Raw genomic sequence first — 18,530 nt, 5'->3', positions numbered from 1 at the left:
AAGTTAAAAATATTCAGGAGTTCTGTCCCTTCTGCCACAGCACCCCAAAACAAAACACCATTACTGAATACTATGATGTGTGTACATACATACACACACACACACACACTGTATATACATATGTATATACACACACATATATACACGCACACTGTATATGTCTGGGGAAAAGTGAATGAGAGGCATGAACGTACATATGTATGAGACAATACGTCCACTGTATTTGATTCATGTTATCTGTAAGAACATGTGCAAGCTGCAAGAACAGGAAGTCAAGTTTTTTTTCCCCACAAGGCACAATATTTCTTCTTCTTCCTATTATTTCCCCTGTGATAACTTATGTGTAATATGCAAACCTGTGCAAAAATAATTATACAGAAGGAACACAGTGACCTTTTGAAATTTTAATTATGCTTTATTAATCAACGAGGAGTTGACTCACACAGCGTCACTAATCACACAACCATGTCCACAGTTTGTCGCACACATACAGACGCATATAAAGGATGGTATTTTTAGACTGCCTTTTAACCCGAGTATATATTGATTCAGACCACTTAAAACTGGGTCATTTGACATTTGGTGCAGACAGCACGAATGTCAGAAGACCTTAGAAAAGAGAGCATTGTTGCAGAAAAGCAATCTGAGGCGTTAAGGAACGTCAGCTATGAAAGATTACATATTTTGAATTATGTGTAGTGGCAGGGATTTCATTTATATGTAGACGGTTACAAAGTTGTGTTGGGGTATCTGTTTAGAGACTATCAGACAGGATGTAGTTGGTTGCCATGGCGAGGATGGGGGCTCCTGTTGGGATACCAGGGAAAGGACCACTGGACCCAGCGATGTCAATGTGGGAGTACGGCAGAGGCTTGACAGAATCCACACCATGCTGCGTTGGAAATGAAAGTAATAACACAAGTTAATCACTGCACTTCTTCCATATTAGATTTTTCATACTTAAAGATAAATAATAATAAGTTATTCTGACAATGTGTGAGCACCTTGTCGAGCCCAGAGGCCATGATGAGGAAAGCTGCAGGGGTTTGATGTCCTCGAGGTGTAGCTGAGGACGGCAGGTCATTGCACTGCAGAATATCCTCATACTCAGACTTTCCCTTGTGGAACTCGTAATCCTCTCGTCTGATATTGGACACCTCAAACACATCGCCCAACACCTCTCCAGCTGCATGAGAGAGGACGAAGACCATGTGTTAGTTAGTGATGGGGAAAATAAAGAAGTAATTGTGCTGGAGATGGTGCATGGTTTCGAAGTATTGAGTCAAAATGGCAACATCTTCTGGGCAACCCATGGTATTGCATTTGTAAGGATTAAATCCAAGCGCATGATGACGCAGTGATAAATAATAATACTATATTTAGTTATATGATGGTTATATTCTAAAAACTTGCATGTAGAGATTAGGGAAGCCAACAGGTACTCCTTCATTATTAGCTAATAATTTCTAATTAATTCTCTTAAACTCTCTAAAAAGTCAAAAATCATGACAAATAGATATTAAATTACCAAATTTATGTCTTAAAATGGTTCGGTTTGACCAACAAAACCCAAAACACATTCAGTTTATAACAATATTAAACAGAGGAGAACATGCCACTCTGCACTGGGGAAGAAGTAACAAATGTTTGATAATCAATCAATCATTTTGTCAATAATATAAATACTAATCTCAACAAATTAATTAATAGATAAAAATTATTATTCAGCTTTAGTTCAAATTAATGCTGAACTCTTAACGTAGAGCTTTGTAACTTTATCCATATAGTTTGACAAAAAAAAAACAAAAAAAAAACTGCATCTCATGACCATCAGCAGATGGAGTTTGCTCAGTTGTCTGCGGTCACATGATTACAACTCCATTTGCTGATGAAGGCTGTGAGATGCAGTTGAAGGCTCTGAAAAAAACCTAGTAAGTGGAGCTTGAATTAAGAATATTTTGTCAAACGTCTGTTCCCAAGATCAAAAATGAACTTTCATGGTCAAATTTATCCGTATAGTTTTCTCACCTTTCTGCCACTGAGCAGCATTTTTGTTGCGATGGGCCGGTCCGTTATCCATGATGATCTACAAAGACAAATTCAAAACTGAACTCAGAACAAATCGTGATTTTTATAGCAGTGTATTATTTGAATTTTTAATGTTTAAGTTGCAACATCTCTCAGTAAGTGGCAGTATTGTCTGTTTCAGCAGCACTCACTGAGTAGTTGGGTCCCATGGCTCTGATGGCGTGACCAGTCAGAGTAGCAATAGTAAACAGCTGAGGAGAAGTCTCATTTACCGCCTGCAGACACAGATGACATGATCATGAGAAGGAGAAGGGACAGAAGTGCAGAAAAGATGTTAGGATGTACAAATTAATTAAGTATTAATAACGGGATGTTGTGACCTTCTCCTTCATCTCACAGAGCAGGTCGACCATCACCATACGTCCCTCAGCATCTGTGTTTCCCACTCTCACTCTGCGACCCGCACGGGAAACCAGCAGTTCATCGGCCACATAGCAGTCTGAGAAAACACACCCACACACACACACACGCACACACACAGTCGCTTGAGATGAAGTGCTGCAACACAGATCCCACTGAGAGAAATGTAAACAGGAACATGTATGATGGGGGGAAAGAAAAGTGGATTACACTGACCTGCACCAACACTGTTCCTCACCATGGCCATGGAGCCGACGACCTTCAGATGTTTTGGCTTCAGCTTGGCTAAAATCTACAGAGCAAGAGACCGATTAGGTTAAAATTCCTTGTTAAAATTTCTAACTCTTAGGAAGTTCCAAGAACATAAATCTGAGTATTTGTCAGGTTTTACGGAGGGCCCTTTGTTTTCCTCTGAAGGCTAAATAAGGGCTTGTATGGAGGAAAATATTCATCTCTTTGCATCCAATGCGCTTTTTGGTAATAATGACTCAGAAGCATCCATGTCACAAGTGCTGAATATTTAGTCCAAATCCTGAGGTGTGGACTTGCAGCACAAGCTCCCTGAGGGTTTATTATTCATGCGAAGAGGGGTCATTCACCTGGAAGAAGCCAGCCACGGCAGCAGCTCCACACTTGTCCCTGTGCATCCCAGCCATGACACCACCAGCCTTGATGTCTGCTCCGCCAGTGTCGTAGGTGATGCCCTGGAAACATCACATAAGAACCAACCTCTATTTAATAAGTAGTCAGTGACATACAGATACAATACAAGCACAATTTTTTGCCAATACCAAACCAATTAACCGAACGTTCCTTCCTTTAATTTCTCCCTGATTAGCTTAACAGAAGGGCCACAACTAACAATTATTTTCATTATCGAATTCTCTGCTATATCATTATATTATAATTTCCCACAGCCCAAGGAGACTTCTTCAAATGTCTTGTTTGTCCTACAGTCAAAAACCCAAAGATATTAAATTCACTATCATGTGAAAGAATCTTCACATTTAAGAAGCTGGAACCAGTAAATGTTTGGCATTTTTGCTTAAGAAATTACTAAAACAATTATTCGATTACCAAAATAGTTGAAGATTAATTATCTGTTGATTAACTAATAATTGCAGCTTTACTTAAAAGTTATGTATGTGCACCTGTTTGTTTGTTTGTTTCACATTTCATATCAACTACAGCAATCTAGATATGATGTGCATTATTTTAACACTAGTTCCCTGTAATTCAGGCTGAGGTGTTTTCAATCTAACAGATGCACTGTAGGTCCAAAAGTCAAATATTTACCTCAATGTTTAATTGTTGTATGGTATGTATTTCTCTTCTATAATGCCGTGGTCGAATGTCTGGTAATGTTTGGTGAACATTTAATGAATCTTTTGGAGCTGTTAGATTGCGTTAGATCATGTTTTAAAGGGACACTTTGGTGACCATATGACTTTAATATTTGTATTGGGGTTTTTGGAGTTTTCTATTATTGTTTTAGTGGACATAAGTCTGACAGTCTCCTCTCACCTTTCCCACCAACATGAGCGTCTTTTGGACCGGTCCCTCTCCACAGTACTGCAGCTTGATAACTCTGGCCTGGTGACGAGGTACCGCTGTATGATAAGGAAATGATTAGTATGCAAACTTATTTTAAAAATCAACGTTTAACAGTCTTGAAAATGTGGCCGTTTTAGTAAGTGATAAAAACATGTTCTCCTACTGTTGGCACAGCGGTTGACTGCAGCCAGACAGGGATACTCTTTCTCCAGAACCTTCAGCTCGCTTATCACTTCGACCTAGAGGTTAATAAACACATGTTCTTATGTTTGAGGCCCATTGAAGAACCACACACAATTGTCTTGGACTGTGACTAAAATTATTTCTACACATTTTCCCATTTCTTAGTTGATGACTGTTGACCATCTCCTGACAATAAAAACAAAACAAAACAGAGCATCATGTGATTCTGTTTGCACACATGATAATATTTCTTTCTACCTGCACGGGGCTGTCCTTGAAGAGTTCCTGGATGTAATCAGCCACACGAGGAGCAGCCATACGTTCAGGGTCTGAGCCACCAATGTCACGACATGCCAGTCTGAGGAGGGGAAACAGGAAGAGTGATGGTGAATGAGTGAACAACACAATGTCAGAAAAACTTAGCAGGGATCAGGGTGAAGAATTTGACCAACCTCCCACTCTCCAGAGCATCAGTTAGCTCCACCAGTCTCTTTCCCTCTGCCTCCTGTGCTGCCCACAGCCCCAGAAGACACACCTTGTAGTCGGTGGGTTTTATGTTCCCCTCCCTCACTTCCAGGGGCTTTTGGGGGGAGAAAGATTGTAACAAGGGAGTGTATTTTTGCCAGGCGTATACATTTTTTTTTCTTTATATATGTTTGGATGTTCAGAGCTAGTATCTTATATCTAGATACATGCACATACAGCTGAGATAGACTACAGTTCACACAAGACATTACATACCTTCTGGAGTGACCACTTATAATTCTCAGACTCACTTCCTTAAGATTTGCTGTAAACAATGCCTATTTGTGTTCAACAATACAGCTAAACATTTACTAGACACCTACATGGACAGTGGTGGATATTTGGTACAATGTATAGACTTAACTGGACTTGAAAATCCTTTGTAGTTTTGGAGGGTTGTCATTTTCTATGCATACTACTAAACCGGTAAAGACTGACTTCACTGTGGTCAAGAATGAACTGCATTATTCTACAAATGTTGCCAAATGCATCTCTGACCACCATTTTATTTAGACTGGTCAATGCCCACATGTTTAACACTCCAAACCACAGAACACATTATATAACTGTTTTTGCAGTCTATTAGCCAAGTAGTACTTCACATGACTAGTAAACTAAACTTTAGTTAGTGGGGTTCCCCTTTAAAACTGTCCACTTGTAGTCGGATCATCCAGGACCAAGTGTGAACGGTGCCTTTACGTAGAGTTATTTAGCTCTTCCTCACAAAAGTGTCTTCTCACCATGTAGAGAGCATGAAGGGCCCCGAGTGCAGCGACCACAGTGCTGTTCTTATAGTCCTTGTGTGGAGGGCAGACCAGCAGGGGGCTCCGCATGCCTGCTTTCAAGGCCCTGAAAGGACATACAGATGAGCAAGACAGCAAAGAAACCTGGAGGTAAACCAGCAACATGACAAACAAAATCAGCCACCATCAACTGACCGTTTGGTGCCGTTGATTGCTGCATCGCTGAAGCGCCTGATGTCATCGTAGTCGCGGTTTACTGGGCCAGTGGAGGCAAACACCAGCCGGTTACCAGGGAGACCAGGGACCTTCATGACCACCACCTCCTCCCCCAGACCACTGTCCACCTAGTGGGAGAGTAGATAAGGAAGGTAACACCAGGAAACAGCATCAGGAGAGAACGCGTTAAACCAGAATGAGATTGAAAACTTTACAGTCTGTCTTTGTTTACATTAGTAGTAGAAGACTGATGCTGTCAGATCCTGTAGTGCAGTGGTCCCCAACCTCTTTGGCTTATGATCCCTTTAAATGAAGCAGTGTCTACTTGTGACCTATTGTCATTGGTTGTACATTATACAGCCAACCCAGGCCTGAAGAGGTGAAATTATTCAGTAATTCATCCGAAAAACGCACAGATTAGAGGAATGTCTGAAAAAATACATATAATTTTGTGCAGCATAAATGTTTTTCTTTCCATTCCTGTTAACTGTCTCATGACCCCTCCAACTTATTCTGAGACCTTTTGGATTCAATAAGTCCTTATTTGATTCAGTTCAGTATGATTTTTGAAGACTGAGTCACATCTGATTAATCCCCATATTGCATAACTATTCTCAGAATATACTTTGCCAACTTAAATTTATTTTTATCCCACAAAACAGCAGCTATCCTACACAATACTTTTTGACTGAAAACAGAGTTGTAATAACTTCTTTTCCACAATGTAGATGTTTTACAACACATCATGTATCCCTAACTGACCCATTTATAACGAGTGACAACAGTCTACACATAACATTTACTGCAAATGTACACATTTTCACTAAGAAAAGGCACAAATGCAAAGGTCGCTTTGGGGATTTTAAGAATCAATACTGGACAACTGAACTTAAAAATCTGAATTAATCCTAAAATGTATTTTTTTCCAGTACTACATGAGAACATATTGTCTTATTCTTGATAACCCCATTACTAGCAGTAATCTGTGTTTAGTGTGTGTCAATTCAGTGGGTGTGAAAGAGACAAGAAAGATCAGGTGAGAAAACTAAATCTTTTTATGGTTTGTGAGGTTTACTGGCTGCAGGTGGTGGAAGAACAGAGACTTACAGAGCTGTAGTCCAGCAGTGGAGCTTTCAGACACTCGAGCTCGGAGGGCAGCGTGTCATGGCTCTGGGTCACCAACACGATGCCGTCAAAACTAAGAAAAAAAGACAATACCATCATCTAACACAACCATCTGTTCAAATGCACAAAATAACTCACCAACACGCCGGCAGCTTATAAATGAGGAAGCGCAGCATTTTTCTTAATACTCACTTCTGGTTCTTGAGGTCGGTGGTCCATTCAAGAGGCTGGACGCTGGACAGAGAAACACACAAAAAAAAACAACTCTTGTATAAGCAATGTCAGCATTGCCTGACACAGATAAGCTAAGATATATCCAACAGAGTGATGCAATTAGACTCTTGCGTCAGTTTTTATAATGCAGGTTAATGATAACAGAGTAACTGAAAGTGCAGAAACCTGCAAGACCTTTGAGATCTGCTTTAATTTCAGCTGTTAAAAAGAGTGTGACAGGTTCATTTCTTGTCTCACTGCAGTGAAATTAAAACTTTGTACCTAGTGTGCACTTTATAGGGCGCAGTCACCACAGTTTGCAGTGGATGATAATGTTATGTATAACTAGTTTTATCAGTTGTCTTTTTACACTCTCACGCATTTCTGGCATCATAATGACACTTTCCAAGAAAAAGTGTATAATAACAATCTAATAGCAAAAGTCAGATCACCCGTTGTCACAAATTGTGACCTGGAAGTAACCAGCAGGGCTCCATCCGTGGATCTCAATGGTCGAGAGGGCACATACCAAGTCAATAAGTCAGAGATGTAATTAGGAGCAAAACAATTTAAGGCCTTAAAAATCTTATAAATCTAACAGGGAATCAGTGTAGGGGACATATTACCCCAAGATTTCTTGCAGCCTGCTCAGTATTGTTTGACAGACCACCAAGATTAGCAGCAAAAGAGCTGATGGAATTTAGGGGACTGAACAGAATGACCTCAGACTTAAATTGTTGTTAAATTTAAGGAAGTTTTGGGACATCCAGAATTTAATATCAGAGAGGCAGGTTGTCAGATTAGCTAGACTGATAGGATCTGCGGGTTTTAACAGCAAATATGGCTGAGTGTCATCGGCATAGAAATAGTAATGTACATCATGATTTTGAATAACCAGGCCAAGTGGCAGCATATATAGAGAGAACAGAAGGGGGCCAAGAACGGAGCCTTGAGGGACACCACAGCTCAAACGAGCCGTCGAGGAAGTTACCCAGAGCGACATAAAAAGTTCTGTTGGAGAGGTAAGAGAAGCCAAGAGCTGAGCCCTTGATTCCTACCCAAGTCTCTAAGTGATGCAAGAGGATACCATGATCGACAGTATCAAAGGCAGCACTTACAGTGTAGTCAGACTGAAAGTAAAAGGTAAGAAAAAACGACTGAGGTTCTATTTAGTGGAAACTAAATCCAGAGAAGAGCAAACCTCTATTGCAACATAAGAGGATCAGATGTATCCACTTTGAGTTGCGAATGAAAAATAAATATAGCATTTGGGCGAACTATCACAGATCAGTTAAATGACCATAAACCATGTGAGGAAAGCGAACTGGAAAAGAAAACTGTTTTTGCAAAATAACAGGTCTAACAGTGGGAAATACCTCCTTGAGCAGTTTAGTGGGGATGGTATCTAGGATGCAAGACATCCTAGATACAAAGTTCACATGGGAGACTGTACTCTCTAACACTGAAATTGTAATAGGTTGTAAGGGACCTGATGTTTTCCACATTATTGTGTAGTCAGACTGAAAGTGAAAGGTAAGAAAAAACGACTGAGGTTCCTTTTAGTGGAAACTAAATCCAGAGAAGAGCAAATCTCTATTGCAACATAAGAGGATCAGATGTATCCACTTTGAGTTGCGAATGAAAAATAAATCTAGTATTTGGGCGAACTATCACAGACCAGTTAAATGACAGTTAAATTAAACCATGTGAGGAAAGCATGGTGTTATATAGCTGCGGGGGAAAGTATCCTATTAAACAAACGCAAATTAGGCGGGTAACACCCGTTAATCTTACCTGGTGCACATTTTAGTCCTCTTCCTCCGGTGTCTTCAGAATGAAATAGACAGCTGATTGCCGGTGACAACGGATACTTCCCTTCACTCCTCCCTGGTTGATCACATGATCCCTTAACTTGCACTCATGCTGCCTTCGCGGACTTCTTTTAGCTCGTAATTACGACCATCCCAGTCGTAAAATGCAACTTCTCTCTGATTTAAGAGCTTACAATAATGTCTATTGAAATATGAAGTAGTTACTTTTGGTTCCAGTTGAAGTAGTAAAAGTGTAGGAATCTGGTTATCCAAAAAAGTAAAACTGTTAAAACGTTTAATCCTATTTACGGTAGCTAGTATAGCTGTGTCAAGTACGCAAAAGTTGTTAAATTCCCACTGCACTTGAAGAGGCACATTTAAGGATACGGTAGGGAATTGTAGTTTCCAGAACTCATTCAACAAACGCGAATGCAAAGCAGCATGCAGATGATTATATGATCACTATAGCAATTATTGCTTTACATGATATAACAATCATGGCTACACTCTGTCGTTAGCTTCGGTTGAGCAATTTATCTCGCTTTTGACAGGACTACCCTCATGGACTACAAACACTAACCGGAAGTAGACAAACGTAGTGTTTTCTGTGCAGAACAGTAGAGGTGAGTATTAACTAGAGACAGTACAAAGGGCAAGAAAGAAGTAGTAGCTGTCCTGGTTATTCAGTAGCAGGTTAAAGTGTCACATTCCTCTTTAAAATGGCATTTTATCTAAGATAAAAGCCAAACTGCAAAGCTACAGATCGAGCTGCAGGTAGGCAGAAGTTACCCGCTGCTGCAGCTGCCTTCATGGTTTTCTTATCCTGGTTATGATTTACAGCTCTATTATCAAGTGATAGCAGGTTCATGATAATTGGACGTTGCGGCAGACATGCTGACATCATTTCTACATTTGTACCCCATTTTGGCAGCCTCCTCTCGACAATTTGTTCTCAAAGTTTTTGTGATTTTGTGAGTATTGAGAGTTTTAAGACTTTTCCTTTGGACAGTAGAAGTCAGATAAGTTAATAGATTTCCTAGGTAAGCCTGGGAAATTTCATACATTTTAACAAACAAGCGAGTTTTGGTAAGAACATACAAGAATTGCAATTTTCTTTGCATTATAAGCAAGTTTTCAGCTGCCTCTCTCTCTAAAGAAAGCCCAGTGTGGTGATATAAAGATACGGAAAGGTCATGTAGCAAAAGGACCAGTGCTGAAATGATAAGTCGATACATCGATTAGTCGACAGAACTGAAATCGCTGACATTTTTTGCTAATCGATTTTACCAAGGAAAAATGCCTCTTAAATGTGAGGATTCACTGATTTGTTCTCTTTTATACTATTTTAAATTTCATATCTTGGTTGGACAAACAAGTGATTAACTGAAAAAGTAAATGAAATAAATGGAGGTTTTGGATAGGATCTACTTTGACTTTATGCCTTCAAGACACCCTCAGAGAAAGAAATCTAATTTTCTGGTTGATTTCTAGTTCCTCTCTGCTTGTCTGTCACGTGTCATCTGTTTTCCTTCCTCTTCTCCTCGATAGATGAGACTTGCTCTTCGCTCCTTTTGCCTCCTCAGGAGTTTGTTCTCTCAAAGGCAAACAACAAACCCCCAGAGACGGCGAGGCTTGAGCGGTGCAGCGATGCGTCTGGTGCAGTTTCATCGCCATGGCGACGGAGGAGGCATCAGAGTGGGAGTGGAGCAAGAGGAGGGGCTCGGCGTGGTGGATCTGAAGGCGTTTGACCCCTCCATGCCCTCGACCATGAGAGAGCTGCTGGAGCTGGGAGACAGGGGTCTAGAGTGTGCACAGAGGTATGCTTACATTCAGTCATATTATTATTAAATATCTTTGTCTACTCTGTTTTGACTCTACATTAGTTTGTCCATAATGAGGGACTACACCGTCTCTACATTAGTTCCTAAATCGCCGTCTTCTTCATCTTCATCATCTTCTTTAATTAAGCTTTTCTTCCTCCCAAATCCTTGTCTTCCTCCTCCTCACCATCTCCTGAATAAATCATCTTCAGGGTTACCATAATCTTCGTTTTTCCTGAATAAATGTCATGTAATAAAATCAACAACCTTTTTGCATAATCATTTTCATCATCATCTTTCTTAATTATCATATTCTTGATCGTCTTGGATCATCACCACCTTAATAAATCAGCAACCTATGCTTGTTAAGTCGTCTTCATAAATCACGCTCATCGTAAAACATCACCCACCACCTTCCTCAAATCAACTAAATTGTCACTTCTTTAATCTTGTTCCCACGTTAATTAACAACTTCATCCTCCTCATCTTCCTGAATGGACTTGTTTAAGTTAGCATCTTCTCCCTTCATCTTCTCTTTGTTTTTATCTTCCGCAACATCATGCCAAATCATCATGTGACTCGTCCTCCTCCTCCTCCTCTTCCTCAGAGCCTTGTCGTCCGGTCAGTGTGTGCTGGAGCGATCGGACATCCAGCTGCTGTCTCCTGTGTTGGCCCCGGAGAAGGTGGTGTGTGTGGGTATGAACTACCGGGACCACTGCCTGGAGCAGAACGCCCCGATCCCCAAAGAACCGATCATCTTCAGCAAATTCCCCAGCGCCATCACCGGGCCGTATGATGACATCCTTCTGCCCTCAGAGAGCCAGGTGAGAGTGAGCACGCCATCTTTATTTATATGTCACTTTTCAAAAAAAAAAGAGGGGACAAAGTGCTTTACAGGGAGAAGAAAAAGAGGGAAAAAGGGAGATAAAAGAGAAGTTATAAAATCAAGAAAAAGCCAAAGAAAGCAAAAGGGTTTTAAGATGCTTTTTAAAGATGTGCACTGATTTGGTTTCTTTGAGACATTGATGGAGGTTGCTCCAGGGTCAAGGAGAAACAACAGCAAAAGCACAATCAGCTTTAGCTTTCAGCCTTGAACTCGGAGCAGCTAGAAGTCTATTAAAGGAAAAACCAACACAACAAGTTTGACTTCCTCTGATTGGATGGTCAGTGGGCAACGTGCTGACTGGCAGGCCAGGCATTAAAACAGGGCCAAAATTCGTGCTTGTAACTCATAGTTTGTAGCTTGTAACTTCAGTGTCTCATCCAAAGATAGGACATTTGTGTGTCCGTCTCTCAGACTATGTGAAACCTCACTGTTGAAACTATTCTTGCACATATTTTAATTACACATGCACAAAATAATTCTACAGCTGCAAAACCTTTTTTTTTTTACAAAGTCACACATTCAGGTACGTGTATGTACTTTTTTTTTTAAACACACACACACAAAAGGTGATATACAACTGCAGGCTGTGAAATTATTTGTGAACATCATTTCACAAGCTCAAAATATTAATGACCCTAATTTGCTTCCATAGAATGGTGAAGAAAAACAAGCATAGCCAGACATAACTAAAGGACATATAGCATCACAGACGGTCACAGACATCACTAAATAGATTTAAAGATGAAAGTTTATATCATTTGGTGTTATGGTGGTGGAGAGCATTGTCTTAGACATTGGTCTAAAATCTTCCATAGGTGTGAAACTGGGTTGAGATCTGGTGACTGTAAAGGCCGTAGCATTTTATTTACGTCACTTTCATCCTCACCAAACCATTCAATGAGCCCTGGTGCACGGAAGCATCTGCATTTGATATGTTTCTCCACTCTTTTATTCAGGTTTTTCCTTTATTTTGTCCCTCGTCTGTACAAGCGAAGACTTTCTCCCTAGGAGGAGCTGAGTGTCATTTTGCCCGTCTCTTGAGCACTTGATCTTATTTTTTGTCTTGAAAGAGTCCAGACTAATTTATTCAAGAAAACTGCAGAAATAAGTTCATTTGCACCATAATGAAATCCAACCGCTTCACTTCCACTTTTTTGTGTAAAATGAGACCAAATCCTGCCCTGTGTCCCAAGTCCATACATACTGATTGTATACAGTATGCACATGTTTTTATGGACACAAAATCAATAAACTTTACTGTTAATACCAAGAGGAAATTATATGTGTGGTGCTGAATGTCAAACTCAACAAATTCAATACTTTTTAGTTGTTTTCCAAGAACTTTGTGGAACTGTCTCACCAACATTTGGAATATATTTACATTTTTTGCAGGTGTGAGTAGTGCCTCCATTTCGTTTGGGCATTACATTGTGGGACAATAGTGTGAATCAACAGCACACTCAAAAAGCAAGCATTTTTAAAAATGCATACTGACTATTTTGAGTATACTTGACTTCACTACATACTATAAGCCTGCTTAGAATTAGTGTGTAGTTTGTTGCGGTGCTTCTTGATGCTGTATTTGCGTCATCTTGGTATTTTGTCTGACTGAAGGAGGTGGACTGGGAGGTGGAGCTGGCCTTTGTGATCGGACGAAGAGGAAAACACATCAAGGTAAGCATCACAACATCCCCTCAGATGGCCATGACGCTTTGATGCTCTGGTGAAAGCATCTATTCTGACTCTGACATTTCCACTCCTCTTGTTGTTCAGGAGGAAGACGCGCTCGCCTATGTGGCCGGATTCACGGTGGCCAATGACGTCAGTGCACGTGACTGGCAGATGAAGCGCAACGGGAAGCAGTGGCTCCTGGGAAAAACGTTTGACAGCTTCTGTCCTCTCGGTCCTGCGTTAGTAACCACCGACGCTGTGAAAGGTGAGAGGGAACAAGAAACCAGAGCAGGGAGAGCGAGACAGAAAGGGGGAATTGAAGACAATCTTGTGAATTATATGTGATTTTGTACTTCAGGAACAAGCTATAATTCTGTTAAAGGTGTGGTTTCTTAAGCTGACTGATATTTACCATCATAAAGCTCCAGTCGAAATGGATTTCTATGGTTGAAAACATTCCTGATGAATGTAGGTTATCATGTTTATGGCACGATCTCCAGAACACAGTAGATTTCAGGTTATCCTTAGAGTCAATAATATGAGGTTTACGATAACTCTGTAATAGCTACAAAATAACAATAATAATAAACAACCTTTTTTGCTTAGCCCTGTGTACAGAACTGTCTAAATTTAGGTGCGGTAGTCATAATCTGAGAATTTCTAAGAGGAGATTTCAGTGACTTCATGTTTGACAGGAAATCAAGGTAACAACTATCATATTTGTCCTACAGTACGTAGCTTGATGATAAGACAAATTAGTTAATCGATACTATAGGATTAATTCTAGCACTAGACATTACATTTATTAAAAGTATTAATATCAAGGAATTAAATCAATCTAGCTAAGTTTTTAAAATAATTATGGCTACTTTTATGTTACTATTGAATATTTACAGTGTTTCTGCAGTGTTTACCAAATTTATTTTAAGACCTTTTTAATACCACAAATAATGCAATTTAATTCCGGTCAAAGAATGATGGAAAACCAATACAGAATATAAGTATAATTATATGAATTTATTGTCATTTATATCACATTTTTGTCAGTACTTCCCACTTGTACATAACAATAATTCCAAGTAATATAATTAATCAATTAACGTGACCTGGACCCAGATAAGCGACAGAAAATTGACTGATGGATGGATTAACCAATGAATTTTTTTTAATCAATTTAAGTTCATTTTAAGTTTTTGCTAGAAGTGACACTTGTCCATTATGAGACAATAAGATTCCTAGCTTCTGTAGCTAGCAGTTGTGTTTGCTACAGGTCAGATGGTGCTGACTGAAACTCAACAAAACAATCCACTCTTGCATCAGCCTCACTTGTAGTTTATGGATGTGTAACGTCTCTCGACAGCCCGCAACCACATACTAAAAAGATTATAACTCATGTTATTGCTTACAGCAGGCAAGACAAAATATTTAAGACCTTTGTAAATGAAACTGAATTCTTTTTAATACCTTCTAACAGGAATATCAACAGTGCTGATTTTTTGTATCATTCCCTCTTCCAGATCCTCACAACCTGGGTGTCCGCTGCCTGGTTAATGGAGACACAGTCCAGAGCAGCAACACTGATCAGATGATCTTCAAGACAGAAGCGCTGGTCGCCTGGGTCTCAAAGTAAGGCCACTATTTCTGCTCATGATGATGGTGTCTTTGTAGCAACGTTGCTTTGTTTTAACCTCACAAAGATTTTTTTTACAATATTTACAGAACTTTTACATTTTTCTGCTTTAGTAACTCGAGCTGAGAGTGCAGAGCTTCCATTTAAGAAATTATGCAAATCAACTCGTGTCAGAAATGAATCCACCAAAGGAGCACTGTGCGAAGCTGAAATTACATGCTTCAACTAAGACTTATCCACCACGGCTGAAACCCTTTTGCCCTGAAGTACCCTGAACAACTGGAGCATTCTCTGATCTGATTTGAAATTCTTGGACGGAAAAGCCTTCCGCTCCCTCCCCCGCCTAACTTACTGCTGACAATGCCTGTGCCCTTTCACAGGATCTGTAAATACACTGGGATAATTTGGGGAAGTTAATGTTTTGCATACCATTGCGTAATCGAAATGAGTATAAAAATGACCATGACAAAAAAAAATAAAAAATAAAATCCTCATTCTCCACAGTCAATAGTCATGGTACTTTTGATGTTACTGTACAGCACATGCTCTTTCCTGCTCCTGAAACTGGGCCTCCACTGTGTGTTTCTTTTCTCCTGTCAGGTTTGTGACACTGACTCCAGGAGATGTGTTCCTGACAGGCACTCCTCCAGGTGTGGGTGTGTTCAGAAAGCCACCCGTCTTTCTCAAGGTGATTTGTGTACTGACAAAAATGTAAAAATGTTGAGCTAGTCCGCACAAGTTCTTGTGTCTGTAGCTGCACATCAACTGCAGCTTTACTTTCACTTTATCCAAAAGACCATTGCAGGCTACATATAATGTATGTATTCTACGGTGCAGAGTTAAAGGGACTCTGTATAATCCGTAACACAGTATTTTAACAGATAGCGAGGGAGTGGTTCAATTTAAAAGGAGTAAAGGTGTATTTTAACAAAGGGTTTAACTGTTTTTCTTTTTCCAGAAAGGTGACATGGTGGAGTGCCAGATAGACCAATTAGGCTCTATAATCAACAAAGTGGTCTAAACCCTGCGACGAAACTGAAAACACCAACAGTCCATGAAGGAATGTCAGCTGTTAAATAAACGGCACATCTGATCGACTGCTTCACACAATGAAGTGTCACAGATTTTTTTTTTCTTAGTGTGAAAATCAGCTGGAAATGTATGATTCATGATGGATGTTTTATTCATGATACTACAGTAATTGAGAGGAAGGAAAACATGGTATTTTTACTACATGAAACGGTATAATTACGTGACTCAACATGGTGTTTTTACAGCTCGACCTCAGTTATTGAGTCATTGTCACCAGTAGCTGTAAAAATACCCTCTCTCAGCAGCCACCCACTCATGTTATAGAGCAGAAACTGTGAACCTGCTGACTTTAATATGTAGAACAATAAAAAGTATTTCTAATTATGTTTAACATTCAGGATGATCAACTGTACATAAACTTTTTCTACTAAGAGGATTCAAACAGCCACTTTCTCATAAAAGATTTATTTCCAGTAATAGAAAGAATTAAATTAAAAAATATGCTGTCTTCAACATTTGTCCTCAAACTGTTCAAACAAAATGAACGTTATAAGCTTCATGGAGGATTTATTGCAGGACTGCATTAGTTTTAGCTAGGTGAGATCTTAAGCTTGTATACAGTGTGTAGTATAGACATATATTTATAGTATACTGTTTTTGCATTTAGTATATAAGAAATCAATATACTTAACTGTTTTATACTGACAGGAAATTGCAAATTGCTTGTGCAGATGTTGATCAAACTGCAACTTTAAAATGCCAATTAATCTTAAAGAGCCAGAAAAATGTTTACCAAAACTATTATTTTTATGTTTTTGAGGTGTTAACATACTCAAACCTGCTCAGAATTAGTGTGTAGTGTGGATTTAAGACCCAGCTACAATAGGGCATGTGTGAAAAGTACTGAGGCATTAACAGTACGCTTGGTTCAACACTGGGTGGCAGTAGAGTTTCACAGTGATGATCAAATGCAGCTTTGATTTGTGGTCGAGTTAAACTGGGAAAAAACTGACACGCTGACTCTTGACTGTTCAAACAGACGGTTGTAAACTCCAAAATATTAATGCCTGCCAGAAAAAGCTCTACGTCCCGTTCACAGCGAGGCATCGATTTATCTCTGCATCTTGGCGTCAAGACGTCGAGCAGACAGGTCTATCTGTCCTGAGGGCTGAGTCAGCACAGAAAAATCTACATTCAGGCGGAGAGCAAGTTAGTGATGAGTTGTTTGGAAGAAATTATATCTATAAGAATGAGCACAGTATGTTTTTGTAAACCATTTTTCTCTGTGTACAAGGAACCTATTCAACTGATATGCCTCAAATTAATGATGAAATAAGCAAATGTGTTTATTGTCAGTATGAACACTGATGAACTTTAACAGATCAACTTGTGAAAAACTAGAGAAAAAAAAAAAGCAGAACTAAGCTTAATGTTCACGTTACAAACAAAAACATCTACGGCCTACATTACAACATAAACATGGTCGAAACACAAGCTGCACCGAGTCCTCACAACTGATTACAGGGACTTCATAACCCTCGTCTCCTGTGGCTTTATGCTAATGCTATTACTAAAGATAAACTTAAAATCAATGTCTCATCACTGAAAAAATCAAAATACAATTAACCTAAAGGCACGAGCGTCCCGGCTCAGCATGCATCTTGAACACGAGCTTCTCTGACACTAACAGAGGATGAGGTCAGACTCAACAAAATAAATCCGTATCAAGGCCTTGAGTCCGACTGCTCAGTTAAACACATTAATTGTAGAGGTACTGTGAGATGAAGCGGTGCAGTTTCTGCCTGTTTTCTGACAACTGGAACAAAGGACTGATGCCCAGGAAGACGCCTCCTTTCTGACGCTCCTCTGAAAGGACCTGAAGTGAACATAAACACAGCACTGTCAGGACACTGCGAACACAATGCTTTTTATTCAGTAACCTTCATTTGAACATTGTGAGTACGGAGCTTTTCTTATCTTTAGTGGTTTGATTTTGTGTGCAAGGCCCAAAAAACAAAAACAAAACACTGAAGTAATAACAGAGATAAAAACAAAACCTTTCAAAACAAAAACACTTCAAAAATGAAAAAGAAGAACAAAGCTGATGTTACATAAATAACTGAACCATCTTTTTCACTCAGCAAGGTCTTTAATAATGAGGCGAGCTGAGCTGAACTTAAAACTGTCCTGCTTTTGTTCTAAAGTTGCATAAACACTAGAAGCACATTTCCCATTTGATTTGACCTGTAGATCTTAAAAGTCAAGGCGTCTTGACATTAGGAAGTGGAATTTGATGTCAAATCCTAAAGACAAGTTTGATAAAGACCATTTCTGACTGATAACCTTGATAAGAAAGTGAATAATTGCCTCATGAGATCTTTGCAGATATATAGGTCAACAATGCTCTATTTTTAAAAAGGCAGTGATTCCCAACCCACAGACTGATAGAGGAGACTGATAGGCGAAGACACTGTCTACTTTATTGAGTTGAAAGGCTGAGTGGTAAATTGTGAGAGCATGAAATTTGTGCCAAAACATAACATTTATAAAGTTATGGATAAAAAGACTGCATCCAAGTTATGAGTGAGCTGCTGTTTTCTCAATTTTTCAGAGTTTCTCTTCAGTTCTTAGATTTTAAGTTGGTGCTAATCGGCAAGGTTGCCCTTCTCCTTT

At 39.5% G+C, this 18,530-nt stretch overlaps 3 protein-coding genes across 23 annotated transcripts in view; 1 reads left to right on the top strand and 2 right to left on the bottom strand.

The window, feature by feature from the left end:
• Positions 1–394: 394 nt before the first annotated feature.
• On the bottom strand, positions 395–8,919 carry zgc:152830 (uncharacterized protein LOC767682 homolog). Its single transcript, XM_044196065.1, has 16 exons — positions 8,802–8,919; positions 6,987–7,028; positions 6,777–6,867; positions 5,649–5,797; positions 5,451–5,559; positions 4,638–4,765; positions 4,444–4,543; positions 4,166–4,241; positions 3,973–4,058; positions 3,048–3,152; positions 2,665–2,740; positions 2,409–2,527; positions 2,220–2,303; positions 2,029–2,086; positions 1,005–1,186; positions 395–892 (listed from the first exon to the last, which is right to left on the bottom strand). Exons 1-16 carry the CDS (start codon positions 8,810–8,812, stop codon positions 755–757), a joined length of 1,554 nt encoding a protein of 517 aa, XP_044052000.1. The 5' UTR covers positions 8,813–8,919; the 3' UTR covers positions 395–754.
• A 304-nt stretch (positions 8,920–9,223) lies between these two features.
• fahd2a (fumarylacetoacetate hydrolase domain containing 2A) lies at positions 9,224–15,935 on the top strand. Of its 4 annotated transcripts, none has more exons than XM_044196068.1 (8): positions 9,224–9,441; positions 10,367–10,635; positions 11,246–11,462; positions 13,139–13,198; positions 13,298–13,460; positions 14,713–14,821; positions 15,426–15,513; positions 15,784–15,935. In XM_044196068.1, exons 2-8 carry the CDS (start codon positions 10,367–10,369, stop codon positions 15,844–15,846), a joined length of 969 nt encoding a protein of 322 aa, XP_044052003.1. In that variant the 5' UTR covers positions 9,224–9,441; the 3' UTR covers positions 15,847–15,935. The 4 variants fall into 4 exon arrangements, with proteins under 4 accessions (XP_044052003.1, XP_044052005.1, XP_044052004.1 ...); XM_044196070.1 differs by having other exon boundaries at positions 9,225–9,441; positions 10,402–10,635; XM_044196069.1 differs by lacking the exon at positions 9,224–9,441 and adding an exon at positions 9,448–9,592 and having other exon boundaries at positions 10,402–10,635.
• Positions 15,936–17,086: 1,151 nt separating this feature from the next.
• gpat2 (glycerol-3-phosphate acyltransferase 2, mitochondrial) overlaps positions 17,087–18,530 on the bottom strand; it is a 117,561-nt gene continuing 116,117 nt past the window's right edge. For all 18 annotated transcript variants that reach the window (XM_044196052.1, XM_044196055.1, XM_044196054.1 and 15 more), the window contains one exon: positions 17,087–17,733. In XM_044196052.1, the coding sequence (XP_044051987.1) occupies positions 17,617–17,733 (117 nt within the window). In that variant the 3' untranslated portion in view covers positions 17,087–17,616. The remainder of the gene's footprint in view (positions 17,734–18,530) is intronic.

Source organism: Siniperca chuatsi, linkage group LG5, assembly GCF_020085105.1.
Source record: "Siniperca chuatsi isolate FFG_IHB_CAS linkage group LG5, ASM2008510v1, whole genome shotgun sequence".
Classification (NCBI taxonomy): domain Eukaryota; kingdom Metazoa; phylum Chordata; class Actinopteri; order Centrarchiformes; family Sinipercidae; genus Siniperca; species Siniperca chuatsi.
Note: the sequence above shows the minus strand (reverse complement) of the source record. Positions and strands in the feature narration are given on the sequence as shown.